The 15,774-nt window shown below is 44.6% G+C and overlaps 1 protein-coding gene across 5 annotated transcripts in view; it reads left to right on the forward strand.

The window, feature by feature from the left end:
* The window catches only part of creb5b (cAMP responsive element binding protein 5b), a 48,182-nt gene that overhangs the window by 31,489 nt on the left and 919 nt on the right, over nt 1-15,774 (forward strand). For all 5 annotated transcript variants that reach the window (XM_037785088.1, XM_037785086.1, XM_037785087.1 and 2 more), the window contains 4 exons: nt 379-489; nt 12,763-13,095; nt 14,346-14,573; nt 15,480-15,588. In XM_037785088.1, the coding sequence (XP_037641016.1) occupies nt 379-489; nt 12,763-13,095; nt 14,346-14,573; nt 15,480-15,588 (781 nt within the window). The remainder of the gene's footprint in view (nt 1-378; nt 490-12,762; nt 13,096-14,345; nt 14,574-15,479; nt 15,589-15,774) is intronic.

A 15,774-nucleotide genomic window follows, 5' to 3' on the forward strand; every position in this document is an offset into this window, starting at 1 on the left:
TGATATAATATAGAATAGTAAAACAGTCACAGAGGACTTTTTTCTGCATTGAGTACTTTTACTTTTGACACTTTTGATACATTTTCCTGATTATAGTTACATACTTTTACTTAAGTAGCATGTTCAATGTAGCACTTTTACTTGTAACAGAGTATTTTTACAGTATTGTATTTTTACTTTTGCTTAAGTAAAGGATCTGAAGACTTCCTCCACCACTGCTGGAGAATGAGTGTCGCTTTAAATGAAAGCAGTGATAGCATCATAAAAATAGCATAGATCATAGCTAAATAAAGAGTTTTATTATTGATTAATCTGGTGAAAAAGTGTTGTTTCATGGGAATAAGAGTATGACTATTATTATGGCGTTGTAATCCTCAGATGGAGAGACAAATGTCCATGGGCTCTAATATGATGGGTATGCAAGGACCCCCCCACAGCAGCTCCTGCGCTTCCACTCACATTCCCTCCATGCACTCAGAAGCAAAACTGGTGAGTATACGCATGTATTCACATGGCTACGTACACATTTTATGCACACACGTACACAGCAAGTGCACACACTCGAGCTCAAAAGTGTTGCAACTTTCTTTTCCACTGCGCTGTGCCAGCAACACTGCGCTCTTAGGTCTGTGTGGATTTCATCATTTGGTGTGTAATCAAAGCTGTGTCTGAACCTGCCAGTGCAGCACTGGAGACTCGGGCTGGAATAAAGGGCCCTTTATGTGGTTGAGGCTGGGCTGCCCACCGACTGCCTGATGTATATCTTAATGTACAGAACATGTTCTGTAGGTCCTGCAACTTGTTAGCACTAGTTTAACACAGCGGGGGAAAAAATCAAATGACCTCATCCTTCACAAAGCAGGCAGTTAGAGCAGTGGGAACGAGACGTAGCCGAGGGAGGAGAGAGTCAGAGGACTGACTGACGAAAGAAACCTTCCACTCAGTTCGCATGTTAGCAACGCTCACACTGATGCCAGTGACTGACAGTGTACAGTATACGTCTGATTAATGTCAAACGGGCCAACAGTCACACTGTAGGTGATATGACTTGATTAATCCTGTAGCAACATGACCACCAGCCATCCTTTGTTTTCAAAATAAATAACTCTGAAAAAGGAAAAGGCGCCATAGAAATAAGAGCAAGTGTCATGACTTGGATTTTAAAAAAAGAATCACAAGCCATAATGAAAAGCATTGGCTGCTCTTTGTGTTTGGAAAGGTTCACTGATAGCTGAGTTTGCTGGACAGAAACATCTTGTAGAGAGAGAGAAAGAGAGAGAGAGAGAGAGAGAGAGAGAGAGAGAGAGAGAGAGGTAGCAGAGGTCATTAGAAGAGTTATTGCTCTGATAGAGGAGAGCGGGAGCATTCCCAGGGCATTTAATTCTCCCTCTTCCTCCTGCTCTCTCAAGATTGATCGTCTTTGTAGTCTTTTGAATCTCTTCAACTGTTCCTATGGTAACACGCTGGGGTAACACAATATTAGTGTATTAGGCTTATCTCTCCCCTGGCCTTCATCCAGACACATCTTACCTTTTTTTTCTTCCTCCTATCTATGTAATTGAATTGTAAATGCTCTGTTAGGCCTCCCATAAACATATGCAGTCACTAAATGGCTACAGGCCCCTGAGCTCGACCATGCAACTTTCTGGCTAGTTGGCTGTTCATACCACGAGGCACAGCAACCAAATGTGGATCAATTGAGATTGCGCTCCCTGATGTCTGAACGCAACTGATGGAATTCCACGATTGTGGACAGAAAAGTGAGAGACTAATTGTGTTATCAGGGTGCGATCTCCAGCGTGGGTTTCATAAGCATAGACGGGGGTCTCTAATGTCTGTAATATCCGCGCCCGGGCCAGGTCGATAAATACGGCCTCGCTATCAGATAACTGGGCCATGATCAGGCCCATGTGTCCCCTGCGACGTTCTCAATCCGGCTCTAATCGCATTACCCTGACCATGTTGACTTTCCGCCAATGGGAAATCTCCGCACTGTAACCCCACACCCCCGAGGCACGGACCTGGATGCACTCTTTCTGCTCGGCGTTTATGTTGGGAGAGCGGCAGAAGGGGATTGAGTGGGACTTTGATAGACACGAAGGAAATAGATAGACAGGCAGAGTGAGCAGGGGGAGTTGAAAGGCGAGAGACAGTATCGACACCAAACTTCGAGTGAGGGTGAGAAATGGGAAGATCTCTTTGTGAGTGACATGAAAGGACTTCTGCTCGGCCTAGTTTCCTCTGCATGCGTGCATGCATGTATGCTCATATGTTAGGGCTCGCTTGATATTTTGTGGAAACTGGAGGCCTCGGTTGCAGGATTAACCCTCCCCTGTCAGAGAGAGCATGCCCAGAGCCCGGGCTAATGAAGGCTAATTGATTTTGTGGTGGGCCAGAGCAGCAGGGAGGCCTGTCTCTGGTGTAAATAGTTAATGAGCCGAAGGACTGCTGTGGCCCCTTGGGGACTCATATCTCGCTCTAAGCTCTCTGTTTGTGCTCTCTGGGCCAAAGACTGTATCTGCATCAGTGCCCATCTTTGTTCTCTTTCTATCTCTGATTTTCTCCTTAAGTGCCATCGTTTAAGTGGTACAGCGAAGCCCGGTGGTGCCGTAACTGACTTGTATGTTTGCCCCCCCTTCTTTGCTTTTAGCTGGTTGTCTGGGAGGGTTTTTATTAGTTTTGGTTCTTTCTTCTTGAGAAGGAATGGGTGCTCGTGGTGCCGGGTGTGGTTGTGTTCTGCTCTGTTGTGGTCTGGGGAATAGAGTGGTGTGTGTTGTGTGTGCTGGAGGTTGTGGGATAGTTGACCCTCGCAGCGTAGAGGAAGCGCCGCAGAGAGGAGGCCAAGTTCCACAGCATGCCGGCCAAAAGCATTACGTCAACGCTCAGAACCGGTTCTCCACAGGGCCTCGCGAACAGTCGCACACACACTCACTGACTGCTCCAGCTCTGTGTCATCCTCCTCGCACGGTGTCACATACTTAGACAGCCACAGACATTCGTACACATACAGACAGTCAGGTACTTGAAAACAACAGCATGCAGAGAGGTGCACATACAGTACTATATAAACACACATGTGCACACTGTGTTTTCCCCCCGAATACCTTCCTCTCCCGCTCAGATGGTTTGATATCTTTGTTTGTGTGATGAAAGACTTCCGCTATCCTTTCTCATCTGTAACAAGGGAAACCCAAACAGGCCCTCATCAAGCTGGTTCTAAATAACATCTGCGAGTGCCGACTGTGGGACTCGACTCAGCTCATGTCTGTGGTGGAATTCGACATTGTTTTTGTGTCCCTTTTTAAATGAGCTCCATGCTTTCCGCACATCCTGCCTGCCTGCTAATTTCAGACAGAGGGGCCTTGAAACAGTTTGTATGAAAATGTGCTATTTATTATCTCCCAATTATCTATTGTTTACATTGTTACTAAGGACAATAAATTTGTCACTAAGCATCAGGCTAGGTGCTGAGTTTTTTATGAGGTAAACAATACTATATGTTCCTTCGCTGCAGCCCTCTTGGCCGTGGAGCTGGCACTGGACGGGTGGATGACATAATTCCTGGCATGCTCTAAATGTACTCCTTTTTACTTGAGGAGGGGGAAAAAAACAGAGCGTCTCTTAAAGAAACATTTCATAGGACACAGGAGGACCAATAATCAAAGTGTTTCTAGCACGCTAATGTAGCTTTTTATATTTCATTTACACAACCCTTACTATGTTTCAGTGTAGTTACAGAATTGCAGCAGGCATTTGGGTTAATAGGCTTGAAGTTAAAGTGTTGCTCTAAACAAGTGAAAAATGAGAAAGTTGCATTGCATATTCTGCTCAGAGATTTCCAAGAAAGAAAAACTTGTGAAGCAGCCACAGATGTGTCAGCTTTCAACTCTGCTACACGGTGATTGATTGAGCAATTAGCTCAGTATGAAGTAAGTAGTTAAACTATTAGCGTTCAGCCCTAACCCTATTACGTGATCCATTCATTTCCTTCCACCGTAGTAGTGGAGCACCTCTGGCTAAATCTCTTGTTGTGAGGAGGAGCAGCGCACACAATAGGAGTCAGACTCCAGGTTTTGTAAGCAACATCTGTATGAATGGTGGCATTGTCAGGGTATGAGGTCATTGGAGAGAGACGGTGAGCTAAGAGCACAGCTGAATCTGCAGGCTGCTTCACTGAGCTCTATAGAATGTGTACTGTATATGTTTGTATATATGCTTGCTTTCAGTGTATTGGCACCCTCTCTGGCACCCTCATTGTCCTTGGATTCAAAACACATCTGTGGACTAAGTGAGACAAACTATAAAGTTTGTAGATAGTATTTGATACAGATCTGTTATGCACATACGTGTGGTTAGTTAAGTAAATGTGTGGATGACGTGCGATAAACTGCAGTCAAACAAGGACACACAGCACATGGCAAATTTTGCTGAGATACAGTGTTGCAAACAGTAGAGAGAGTGGTTAATGTCAGTGTCTTGGATGCAAAGAAAGGTCTGTAGTTGATAAATGTATGATGTTTCTCTTTATCGCTATGGAGGCGAGTGGTTTCAGCAGGGCTGAGGAGCTGCTGGATCAATGTGCGTCTGCCAGTTTATCAGTGTTGGACTCAGACCAGAGAGGGGCCCCTCTCTCTCTCTCACTGCCTCCACTGTGTTGCCAGTGCCAAAGTGAAACACATACACACACTATATAGTAATAGTAAATCAAAGGTAAATGGACATGCTGTGTTTCAAGATGTTCTGCCTCTCATTTGACAGGCTTTGGTAGCTCACCAACAGGATCGTTTGTTGTAATAATGAATAATGAGTTTAACCGCAGTTGCCCCATTTATACACACTACGGTCTGCGCCTTTAGCTCCTTACACATCACTGCTGAATCATAGAATAATATTAGACCTCTTATGGATATAGTTGCTAAACACAATCAACGATATTGCTGCATTTCTTCACATTAGAGAGTCAACCTGGCAGAAGGTAAGCAATGTGATATAGTTTATGAGATTCATTTTTATACATTATTTAATAGAACGTAATACAAGCAGCCTACACTCTGTGATCATGTTTAAGTAACTAAGAGACTTGAAAAAGACATTGTCTACTTTTGTGTTATTTAAATAAACAGTAATAATTCTATAGTAACCAGATAGTAGAAAACCGTGTCACATACCCTTATTACAATTTTTTTACATCAGTGTTAACCCCACATCCCAGCCCGTTCTCATACCCAGGGCGTCAAATACTGACACTTTATCACGACCCTTAGCGTGGGATACCGCCGCACACTCTATAGCGCCGGTATGCGACGCACCAGGCTTTCCATTAACTCCAATGTAAACCCATCAGCTGCAACATTAAACGCACAGAGAAAGTGCGCTGGGAGTCTGGTGACATAGTTTAAAGAGCGAAAAAACTCACACAGGGCGGGTGGGCGAGAGGGAAGGTAGATAACAAACACATCTCATGAGACTGCTGTTCGTGTCTCGTGCGTCACGTTACAATCCGTGTTCCCAACGTTCAGTTTAATTTTCACTTTACAAACGTAGTAGTTTTAAGCTCAACCATGTAGTTTTTTTTCCTAAACCTAACTGAGTGGTTTTGTTGCCTAAGCCTAAAGTGACGCCAGGAGGCATGACAAAGTGGCAAAATGTGAATATGTGAGTTGGGATGAGAATGTGTCGCACATTCGGAAAAGGGTTTTGAGGTCAAATGACCTGCTTTCAGCCATTCAGTTTAAAGTTATCCAACATCACTGCATCAATCTGAAACGGTTTGAAATGGCATGCCTAAATTCAAATGAAATTTACATTTAACATGTATTAAAAATGTGAAAAAAGAGTGACTCGTGAGAACTTATAAACTATATAAAACCCAAATTGTTAGAACACAGCAGGTTGCTGTCGTTTGTAATTTGATAGAAAGCAGACAAACTTTTACAGCTGAAAGTTCAAGGTTGACATTGTAAAGCTTCTATACGGCGAGGTCTTTTAAGGACTGTGTATTTACATTTATATTTGAGTAGTTATGTATGTGTGTGTGTGTGTGTGTGTGTGTGTCTAACCCTCTGCATGTCTGTGTGTGTGTGTGTGTGTGCAGAGGGTTTTGGATGAGGGTGGCAGTTGTGGCGCAGAGTGTCGCATCTGTTTGTCTTTGGATGAGTGCGTGTTGTTTTAGCTGTGCTGATGGGCGGTGTATGTGAAGGCCATTTGGTCATGGTTCAGGGCCCGTGAATGGGTCGGGGCTCCGGTAGAGCCAAGCTTGGGTAAACCAGCTGCCGTCACCACACGGGCCAGACTGGACTGGTCCAGCCACTGTGAGCCCCCCTGGAGCCTGAGCAGCGAGCGAGATCCCTCACTGGACTCCAAAACAACCACCAAAACACTGGAGGGGTGACTGGAATAAAGTTTGTTGTGTCAGAGATTTTCAATCTGATAAAGTTAATCAATATTGACAAGTTAAGCCACTACCTCATTTCTTAAACCAGTAATGCTTACACATTAGATCATATTACATCTGTTTTATTCATGATGATCAAACTAACTTCTTTTTACTTGTTGCTTCTCAGTCATTTGACATGTTGGAGCACAAGAGGAATCTCTTGCCCTGTGGGTGTCTTAACAATGTGTGATCCTAATGCAAATGTTATAGAAATAGCTTGAATATTTTGAAAGGAAATATGAGTATTTGTGAGTATTCATGACAAGGCCTGAATGAAAAATCCACACACAAATAGGAACGCTGGTTACAATTTACATACAGCATAAACAGTGAGTGGGAAGTTACAGGTCCTGTTTCAGCCAAAACACACAATGATTTGTTATTTTAAGCATCTTAGAAATGATGTTTGATTTAAGTCATCACATTTCAAGTCTCATTACCAGGATGACGCATAATTTGCCAGTCGCTTTTGATGCCACAAATTAGGACATAATGTTAGTGTGTTTGTTATTGTATTCATGCTCTGTCTGTCTCCCTCGCTCTGAGGCATTCTCTGTATTGTGGCAGTGGGTGCAGTGATAACCATGTAGGCTGCTCTGGAGCAGGGCTTTACAAGAGAGGGAACAGTGGGGATATACAGACCGGAGTCAGAGGCCCATCCATTAACTTGACAGGGTGGAGGAGCTGCCAAGAGTATGAGTGCATGCTTTGGAGCGTGCTCCTCAGTGGGCGTGTGTCTCGCTGCGCCCATACCGCCACGGTTCCTCCGAGCACCAGCACCAGAGCGTCGGGCCCTGGCTACGTCCATCTCCCCCGTCTGCTTCTAGGACCACAGGGAGGGTCTGTTCGGCACCCGGCTCTGATCAGCTTGGCCCAGAACCCGAGAGAGGAGAGAGGGGGCGACGTTACGGCCCTCCCCTCAGACTGTCTGCCTCTCCATTCCCTGAGGAAATCAGTTTAACAGTCCCCAGCTCTTGGCAAGCAGAGGGAGAGGGGGTGGAGGAACAGGGGAGAGGTGTGTGCGTGTGTGTGAGAGAGAGAGAGAGAAAGAGAGAGAGAGAGAGAAAGAGAGAGAGAAGGGGGGGGACGTTACTGCCTCTTTGGGCAAGAGGGAAATCTAATAAAATTGAACTAATGGGGGCGTGGAGTTTTAGGGCACAGAGAGTGGGTTTTGCAGACTGGTGGGTAGTGGAGGTGGAGACGAGGAGGATGGAATTAGATCCTCTGAGTGCTTGAACCAAACGCCTGCTTTCAACTGCAGATGGTGAACCCATGTCGGGTTGAGAGAGCGAGTTAGGGCGCCTCGGCCCACGAAAAACACTGCCAGGAAAGTTACAGCTATGATATATTATACAATTAGAAATACGGTGTGCTTAAACATGATCACTGTGCCGGTAGCAAAAGACAGACAGAAGACAGACGGAAGCTTTAATGTTCCTCCATGGACTCCTCCATTTGAAACTGTGATCTTTTCGCACTTAAACAATGACTCCACACACAGACTGGTTAAATCTCTCTAACCTGCCGTAAGGCGCCACAGGTCCCCTGATAGTACACCGCTTCCACTTTTAAGGGGAATAAAAGTGCTCACCCTGACCTCGCTGGGTGTGATTTACCCATCCTGAGGCGGGCGTGGTCTCCTCCCTTTTGTACCTGCTCCGCTTCCATCCTCCCAGGGTTAATAGATATGAAGTCATCTGACTGAGGAGAAACCTGAGTGTGTTCTCAGGATGTGCCCAGAGCACTCACGGCGACATCACTCAAAGCCCCCATTCGTGTCAGAGAGGAAGCAACCATTAATAAATATCATTAATGGGTGATCACCTGGTATCCCTGAAACCACATAAATGAGAAAAGGCCTAAAAAAAAGGATGGGAGTGGAGAGGTCAGGGGGCAAAGGTCTGAGAGGAAAGACAGCTCCCCTCTGGGCAAAAAGATGGCTGAACCAGGGATGGTGTTTTAACAATGGAAAATCAATAGGCGTACTACTTTCAGTGCACTTGCAGAATGCATGAAATATAGTGTCAAATGCTCATATATAGACTGCTAGTTTATAGATTTACCCTGGTAGAAGCGTATCTCTGGTGTCATGGTGTTTTTTTTTCTCAATTCTCAACAACATCAGAGCAGACAGTGGTAGGACAGACTGTGTGCCATCCCATGTGTGAGCGCCCTGTGCCGCCGCCGCCACCACAGGCTAACACCTGCACTGATCTAATGACTGTTTTCTGTATAGCGGCCATGTTGCTGCAGGAGAAACGTATACGTATGTGTGTGTTATTAGAGTGAAATGAACGTGGTGGTTAAGGTTTTGTGCTTCAGAGCAGTCTGGGGAAATACAACCATGTGTTAAGGAGTCATTAGGGAGCTGATGAAGGTGTTTAAGAATCACAGCCTGCTCATCATCGCTCTGCTAACGTCCCGTAGTTGCGTCACTGTGGTTCTGGATACAAAGACTTAAGGTTTTGGCCGAGGCGGATTTAACTGAGCTGGAGTCTCGACTCGAGATGGAGCGGTAGCAGGCACTCGTGCAGAGATAGCGGTAAGGGTTTTCTCTTTTGACACAATGCGTGAACCGTGTTTTTTCTTTAAACTCTACTGTTTATTTTTGAGCGTGTTAATATAATACTTGCCACTTGTTTACGTAGTCTTTTCTTGCTATTTGTTCCTTTATCTCTTGGATCTGTTTATGTGGGATAGGTTTTTGCGTCAGATATGTTGTCTTGGTTCAACAATGTAAATATAAGGGCTGTCCTCGACCAAAGAAAATCTTAGTTGACTAACACTCGTACGATTTTGTCGACTTATCGATTAGTTGATTTTATCGACAGATCTGTAAAACTGAGTTTCTCCACAAAGAATCACACAAAAGCACCACTTTAAATCTTGTGTTAGCCAGAGATTTGCTCATATGTTTCTCAAGTCATTCAGCATGGAAAAAGCATAAAAACTACTAATTGACTACAGAAATCTTAGTCGACTGAAAAGGGGCATCCCTGGGAACAATTAACTTGTGTTTGGTGAAACTGGTGTGATCTTCTAATCATGCATGATCCTCTTCTTTTGTGTTTTGTCTCTCAATCCTGTTTGTAACCATCACCGCCACCCAGGCTTTTGGAGTGGCCCCCTCAGCTCTGTACTCTGACACTCTTGGGCCTCTTCAGATGCAGGCTAATTCAATTAATAAACAGATAGCGCTGTACTGCCAGCTGGACAGCTCTCAGAGACACTGATAAATGAGCACTGGTCGTCTCGGGCTGATGTGTGTGGGGAGGAGACACTAGAAGCCATCTAATCCCCCCCCACCCCTGCATGGTCTCTCTCTCTCTCTCTCTCTCTCTCTCTCTCTCTCTCCTCTCTGTCCTTCTTCCCTGGCGCCTGGTTGGCAGCGAGTCAGGCAGCTCCAGATGAGCATCTCACCCACACACAGACAACTTTACTAGGGCCTCAAAAACACAGTAGAGAGGCAGCCAGCAGATTCCCTTTGGCTTCTGTTCATCCAGGTGATTGCCTGCTCTGTGACCAAGTGGCAGGAGATTGTTAAACTCTGATTGATTCTCTGTTTCACGAGAGGGGTGGGCCTCACCTCTGTGGTGCTGACTGACAAGCTGAAGGCTGAAGGCAAGTTGTTTAGTGTGGGCTGTCAGCCTCTGAATTCATCCTGTGACACACGGAAGATGTCCTTGTCAACACACCGGTGACTATGATTGATATCTGTAAGCTTGTTTGAATTCCATTTTCTGTCTAAGTTGCATGTCAAGTAGCTGTTTGTTATTTCTGCATGGTAACAAGAACTATGAGCATATACAGACTGTAACTTATACTGTTGATAATATATAACAGTAAGTCAGAGCATACTTGTTACCCTCAGTGGGTCTCAGTGTGACTGTGATGCTGTGGACAGCTGCAGGCCTGTGGCTGCCCCGCTGTTTGTTAGTGTACACTCCATGGTATTTTAACCTCTGTGTCACCGGTCGCAGAGAAGAAGGGCTTTGGCCCCTGAGAGTTGTGCTGCTGAGGCTGTGGTGGTGAAGGTGGTTAGCAGGTGTTAGGGTGTGATCAAATGTAGATAAACACTAAGTGAGAACTTTTAAAATAGCATTCATAATGAGGAGCGACAGATGAAACTGAAATCATGCTCCAATAACGTAGCGCTGTTTCGCTATGTCAGGCATCCCTTGGTTTGACAAGCAGAAACTATACTCAGCCAGAACAGGCTTGGCAAGATCATACTTTAAGTGTGCTGGTTTCACGTGCAGTTATATCACACATGCCAAGCAAAGACAACTAGACAAATCCTTTCACAAATAGATATATGCCATTTGTAAATATAATACAAACCAGGGGGCTTTCTTTCATGACTGCCCCACTTCTGAAGTGATTTATTTGACTGTGCCTCCTCCCTCCTGGTAAAAAGCTTTCCACTCATGAACAGTGTGAGAGAGGAGACTGGATGGCTGATATTGTGCTCTGGTCATGTCTCAGCGTTGTGATCCAGACCAGCTGGATGCCATTCCCTATGGGAATCATGAATGTGAAGGTTGTTAAAAGATATGGAGCCCTGGACACGGCGTGGACTCACTGACAGCAGCTGGGAGAAGGGGGAAGGGAAGGGAGCAGGGAGAGGGAAGAGAGCACTGGGAAAGAGAATAGAAAACTTTATGGAATTCACAACAGTAGCCTTAAGATGAACGCCTTTGTTTTCAGTTTTGTTGAAGTCACAAGAAGACGAATTATAGACAGAATACAATGCTGGACTTTAGCATATATTTAATTTTTTTAAAGAATTTATTCACATCAGCAGTGCACTTTCAACCGTCTCAACACTCCCTTATCCTGTTATTCCTAAAGCGGTGAAAATGTAAATCACAAAATGGTTCAGACACTGATTTTTTTTTATTATTTTGTCTAGGTTTGTGTACCACAGATGTGGCCTGAAGACATACTTTAATTGGCACTTGTATATTTGGATTATGATTTTTTTTTTTCTTGCGGTTGTCTTTATGTGATGCCCAGAAAAACATAGTGTTGAAGAGAGGTGCATTCAGTAAACACGAGGAACACAAGCAGACCTTCAGAGACGCACCAGTCCAGTCAGGGCTAAGTAGACCACACGGTTAAAGCAACAAACCTCCTGCTGCTGGGTCAACAGCAAGGGAGCAGTCTGAGGCTCACACCTTGCCAGCACGCTCATCTCACGGGCAGACACACACACGCACACATGTGCACAGAGGAGAGAGAGGCTATTAGGAATATGAGGAGGAGGGACTGGTGGGATGGCAATCACGGAAGGTAAAGCGGGAGAATGACAAGACTGAAGGAGAGACAGAGGACGGCCTAAGTGGCTTTGATTTGTTCTCCTGACATATGGATTTATGGAGCCATTCATCATCTGCTAGTCAGCACATGAAGCTGCTCTGTAACTGTTGATAATCTGCACACTGATAGATGAGAGCATGTACAAACTTTTTAGATATTATTCCTAAGGCTGTCAATTAATTAAAATATTTAATCACGATTAATAACATAATTGTCAATAGTTAATCGTGATTATTTGCAAATTAATCACAAATTTTTTATCTGTTCAAAATGTACCTTAAAGGGAGATTTGTCAAGTATTTAATACTCTTATCAACATGGGAGAGGGCTGATATGCTTGCTTTGTATGTATATGTATATATATATGCATGTATGTATGAATATATATATTATTGGAAATCAATTAACAACACAAAACAATGACAAATATTGTCCAGAAACCCTCACAGGTACTGCATTTAGCATACAAATATGCTCATATCATAACATGGCAAACTGCAGCCCAACAGGCAACAACAGCTGTCAGTGTGTCAGTGTGCTGACTTGACTATGACTTGTCCCAAACTGCATGTGATTATCATAAAGTGGGCATGTCTGTAAAGGGGAGACTCGTGGGTACCAATAGAACCCATTTTCATTCACATATCTTGAGGTCAGAGGTCAAGGGACCCCTTTGAAAATGGCCATGCCAGATTTTCCTCCCCAAAATGTTGTGTAACTTCATAGCATTATTTAGCCTCCTTCCCTACAAGTTAGTATGACATGGTTGATACCAAAGGATTCATTAGGTTTTCTAATTTCATGTGATACCAGGATCTTCACTCTAGCTTTAAAACTGAGCCTGCTACAACTTAAAAATCACAGTTGCCTTAATGCGTTAAAGAAATTAGTGGCATTGAAACAAATTCACATTAATGCGTTATTATCGTCTTAACTTTGACAGCCCTACTTATTTTACAGAAAATGATGTTAAACATTGTGTTTTGTGTTCATTTTTGTCTACCCAGAGGCTGAAGGCTGCACTTTCACACCACCCGGGTACCATCGCCAACGGCAACATGAACTCCATGGGTCACATGATGGACATGATGTCGTCGCGGCAGGAGCAAGGCGCCCACCATCACATGCACTCGCACCCGCACCAGCAGCACCTGCAAGCCCCTCCCCACGCGTACCAGCAGCACCACGGCCACCACCACATCAGCCAGGGCCACGGACAGGGTGGACACCACCACCCGCAGCAGGGACACAACCCCCATCACAACTCCCACAATCCCCACCTCCATGGCGGGCACCCACACCAGACCTCGCCGCACCCTCCAATGCACTCCGCATCACATGTAAGCAACACACATTCCCCGGGAGAGCCGAAGCTTTTAGACAACCCAAAGGCAGAGCCACAAGTTCAATTAACTACGCTGCACATTAAAACCACTCATATAGCTAGAAGCCAATCTATATCATATATGATATCATGACTAAAACAAGTAGTAGCCCTTTGAGCACTTTTGAAGTCAGCAATTAGTGGTTTAGTATATAGCTGAAATGATGCTTTGCATTCACAGTAAGTCAAAGGATGAACACATCTTCCCTGCCAAGTAGTTTCCTGGCAACCATCTCAAAGTAGTTTTTCTCCTTTGAGGTTGGTCAGCCTCAGGTCAGTGTCGGACGCCTGCCATGGAGGGAAAGGGTCAAGAAGAGGTCTTAAAGTAGCCATTATAAAAGATCAGTACTCTCTTTTGAAAACCACGCTCCCTCCACGCTCCTCCTGCACGGCCAAGCTGCCATTATGTGGCCACAACAACATTCTCCAGGTGCCGAAGAGGTTTTAAAATAAATGCCGGTCCTGATGATGACCAGACAGCCTCGGCTAATAGTCCCGGAACATCTTAGCTGTGAATACATTTGGTTTAATTTTGACTGAAAGTTTGAAAGTATTGCTCACAGCATAAAAGAATAACATGATGTGAGTCACTTTGTCCTTGCATTGTCTAGTGGCCTCTGCTGTGCCGAGCATTTTGGATGAAGGACAGTCAAGAAATGTGATTTACTGTATGTTCCAAATGCATCATTAAGGCATTGAAACAACACTCTCTGTATGCACAGAGGCCATTAGAGCAGCTTGTATTTTCCATGGTTCCCATAAAAATGGTAATGATCTGAAGACTGAAAACACTTGACCTTGCCAAGTATATGTCAAGATCTGTCAGTGCACGTACGGTTTTAGAAACGAGTCTTTTGACTGTGTCTGGTGGCGTTAGTCTGAGTGGAAGTGGGCGGTGGAAAACTGCCTCCTGACACCTCTTTAACAAGGTGGGCAGGCTGGTGAATCAGCCCAGTCACTCACTCACTCTGTCACCCTGACGCACGTGGCACAGCCAGATGTTGTTTTTGGGGAAGTTGCCAGACGTGGACTAGCTGCAGGAGGTAATGTATAGATGCTTGTTTTGAGGCTTTGAGGGCAGTGGAGCTGTGACAGCAGACAGGTGGCTTCTCTCCAGGTGTGTCAGAATGTCTGGTTGGATGGTGACAGACAGACATCAAGAGAGCTCAGTGATGCTGATACCTTTCTCTCCTCCCCTGTTTTCAGATGTCACCTGCAACCCAGCAGATGCATCCCACGCAGACGCTGCAGTCTCCGCCACCCAGCGGCGGGCGGCGCAGACGAGTAGTGGACGAGGATCCGGACGAACGTCGGCGGAAGTTTCTGGAGCGGAACAGAGCGGCAGCAACAAGATGCAGACAGAAGAGAAAAGTGTGGGTGATGTCGCTAGAGAAGAAAGCGGAAGAGCTCACTCAGACCAACATGCAGCTTCAGGTACACAATGAACTTCAGGTGTTGAAAACTGAACTTCTTCATGTATGCACAGTACCACTCACAGTCAGCATGTATTTTTGACTCAGTTTCTTATTAAAAACATCATGATATTGTCCTGTTTTTCACCAGAGATAATGGCAATGATCAGATCAGTTGGTAAAAATCAAAGCTGCAGAGCTCCAAAAACACTGGATCCTACAGTTCCCATAATGCAACTGAATAGCATCTTTTGTTAGACCCCCCCTTCCTGGTAAATGCCCTCATCGTTCAAACTCAACATCACAAACTTGTAACACAGGTTTTCAGTTCAAAATTTGAATTCTTAAGATAATACAAGATATAAAATGTTTAGTGTCTATTTGCACCCGGGTGATAATAGTCACACGGCAGCTATTTGGCTATTTACACTTGGCCAAGTTGCATATGCTACTTAATTTAACATTAGTTCGATCGCTGACGGGTTTTCTGCCTGAAAGCCCTTTCTGACAGGAAGATTTAATAGTAGTAGAAGTAGTAATAGTAGTAGTAATATAAAGGGCGACAAAGTATGTGCAGGGAGTAGGTTGTGGTGGATGAATGTGACAAACTTTCACGCAGGAGGCCAGGGTTCAAGAGATATTTTTTTACACTTAGATTACTTCATATTTTTTAGTTTTTATTAGTTATGAATTTCAGTTTTCAGTAGCAGTTTGGTTAGGTTTAGGCAACAAAACTACTTGTATACATACGGTATCTAATGTGTGTCCAGTTGGGGTGCAAATAGCATTGTTAGCTACGGACACCTGGGTGCTTGTCTCTGCCTGTAACATATCTAATAGGACTACAATCTTTGTTATCCATACAAGTGATTAAGGATAAAAAAATTCCCTGGATGATAAATGCTTCTGTGTCTTTCCTGCATTTCAGAATGAAGTGACCATGCTGAAGAACGAGGTGACCCAACTCAAGCAGCTTCTCCTCACACACAAGGACTGTCCCATCACCACTATGCAGAAAGAGTCCCAAGGTTACCTCAGTGAGTAGCTCAGACATAAACACAGACACATACACACACCCTCATCTGTGTGCCTTAGCCCTACAGTGCAGTACAGATAGCACTGCGGGGAAATGTTAATTGTCCTGCCAGAGGAAAGATTTAAACTCTACAGACTGAACGGTGACTGCCAACACTCTTCGCTGCTATGTGCTGGTATCCGGCTCC

Source organism: Sebastes umbrosus, chromosome 11 (assembly GCF_015220745.1).
Source record: "Sebastes umbrosus isolate fSebUmb1 chromosome 11, fSebUmb1.pri, whole genome shotgun sequence".
Classification (NCBI taxonomy): domain Eukaryota; kingdom Metazoa; phylum Chordata; class Actinopteri; order Perciformes; family Sebastidae; genus Sebastes; species Sebastes umbrosus.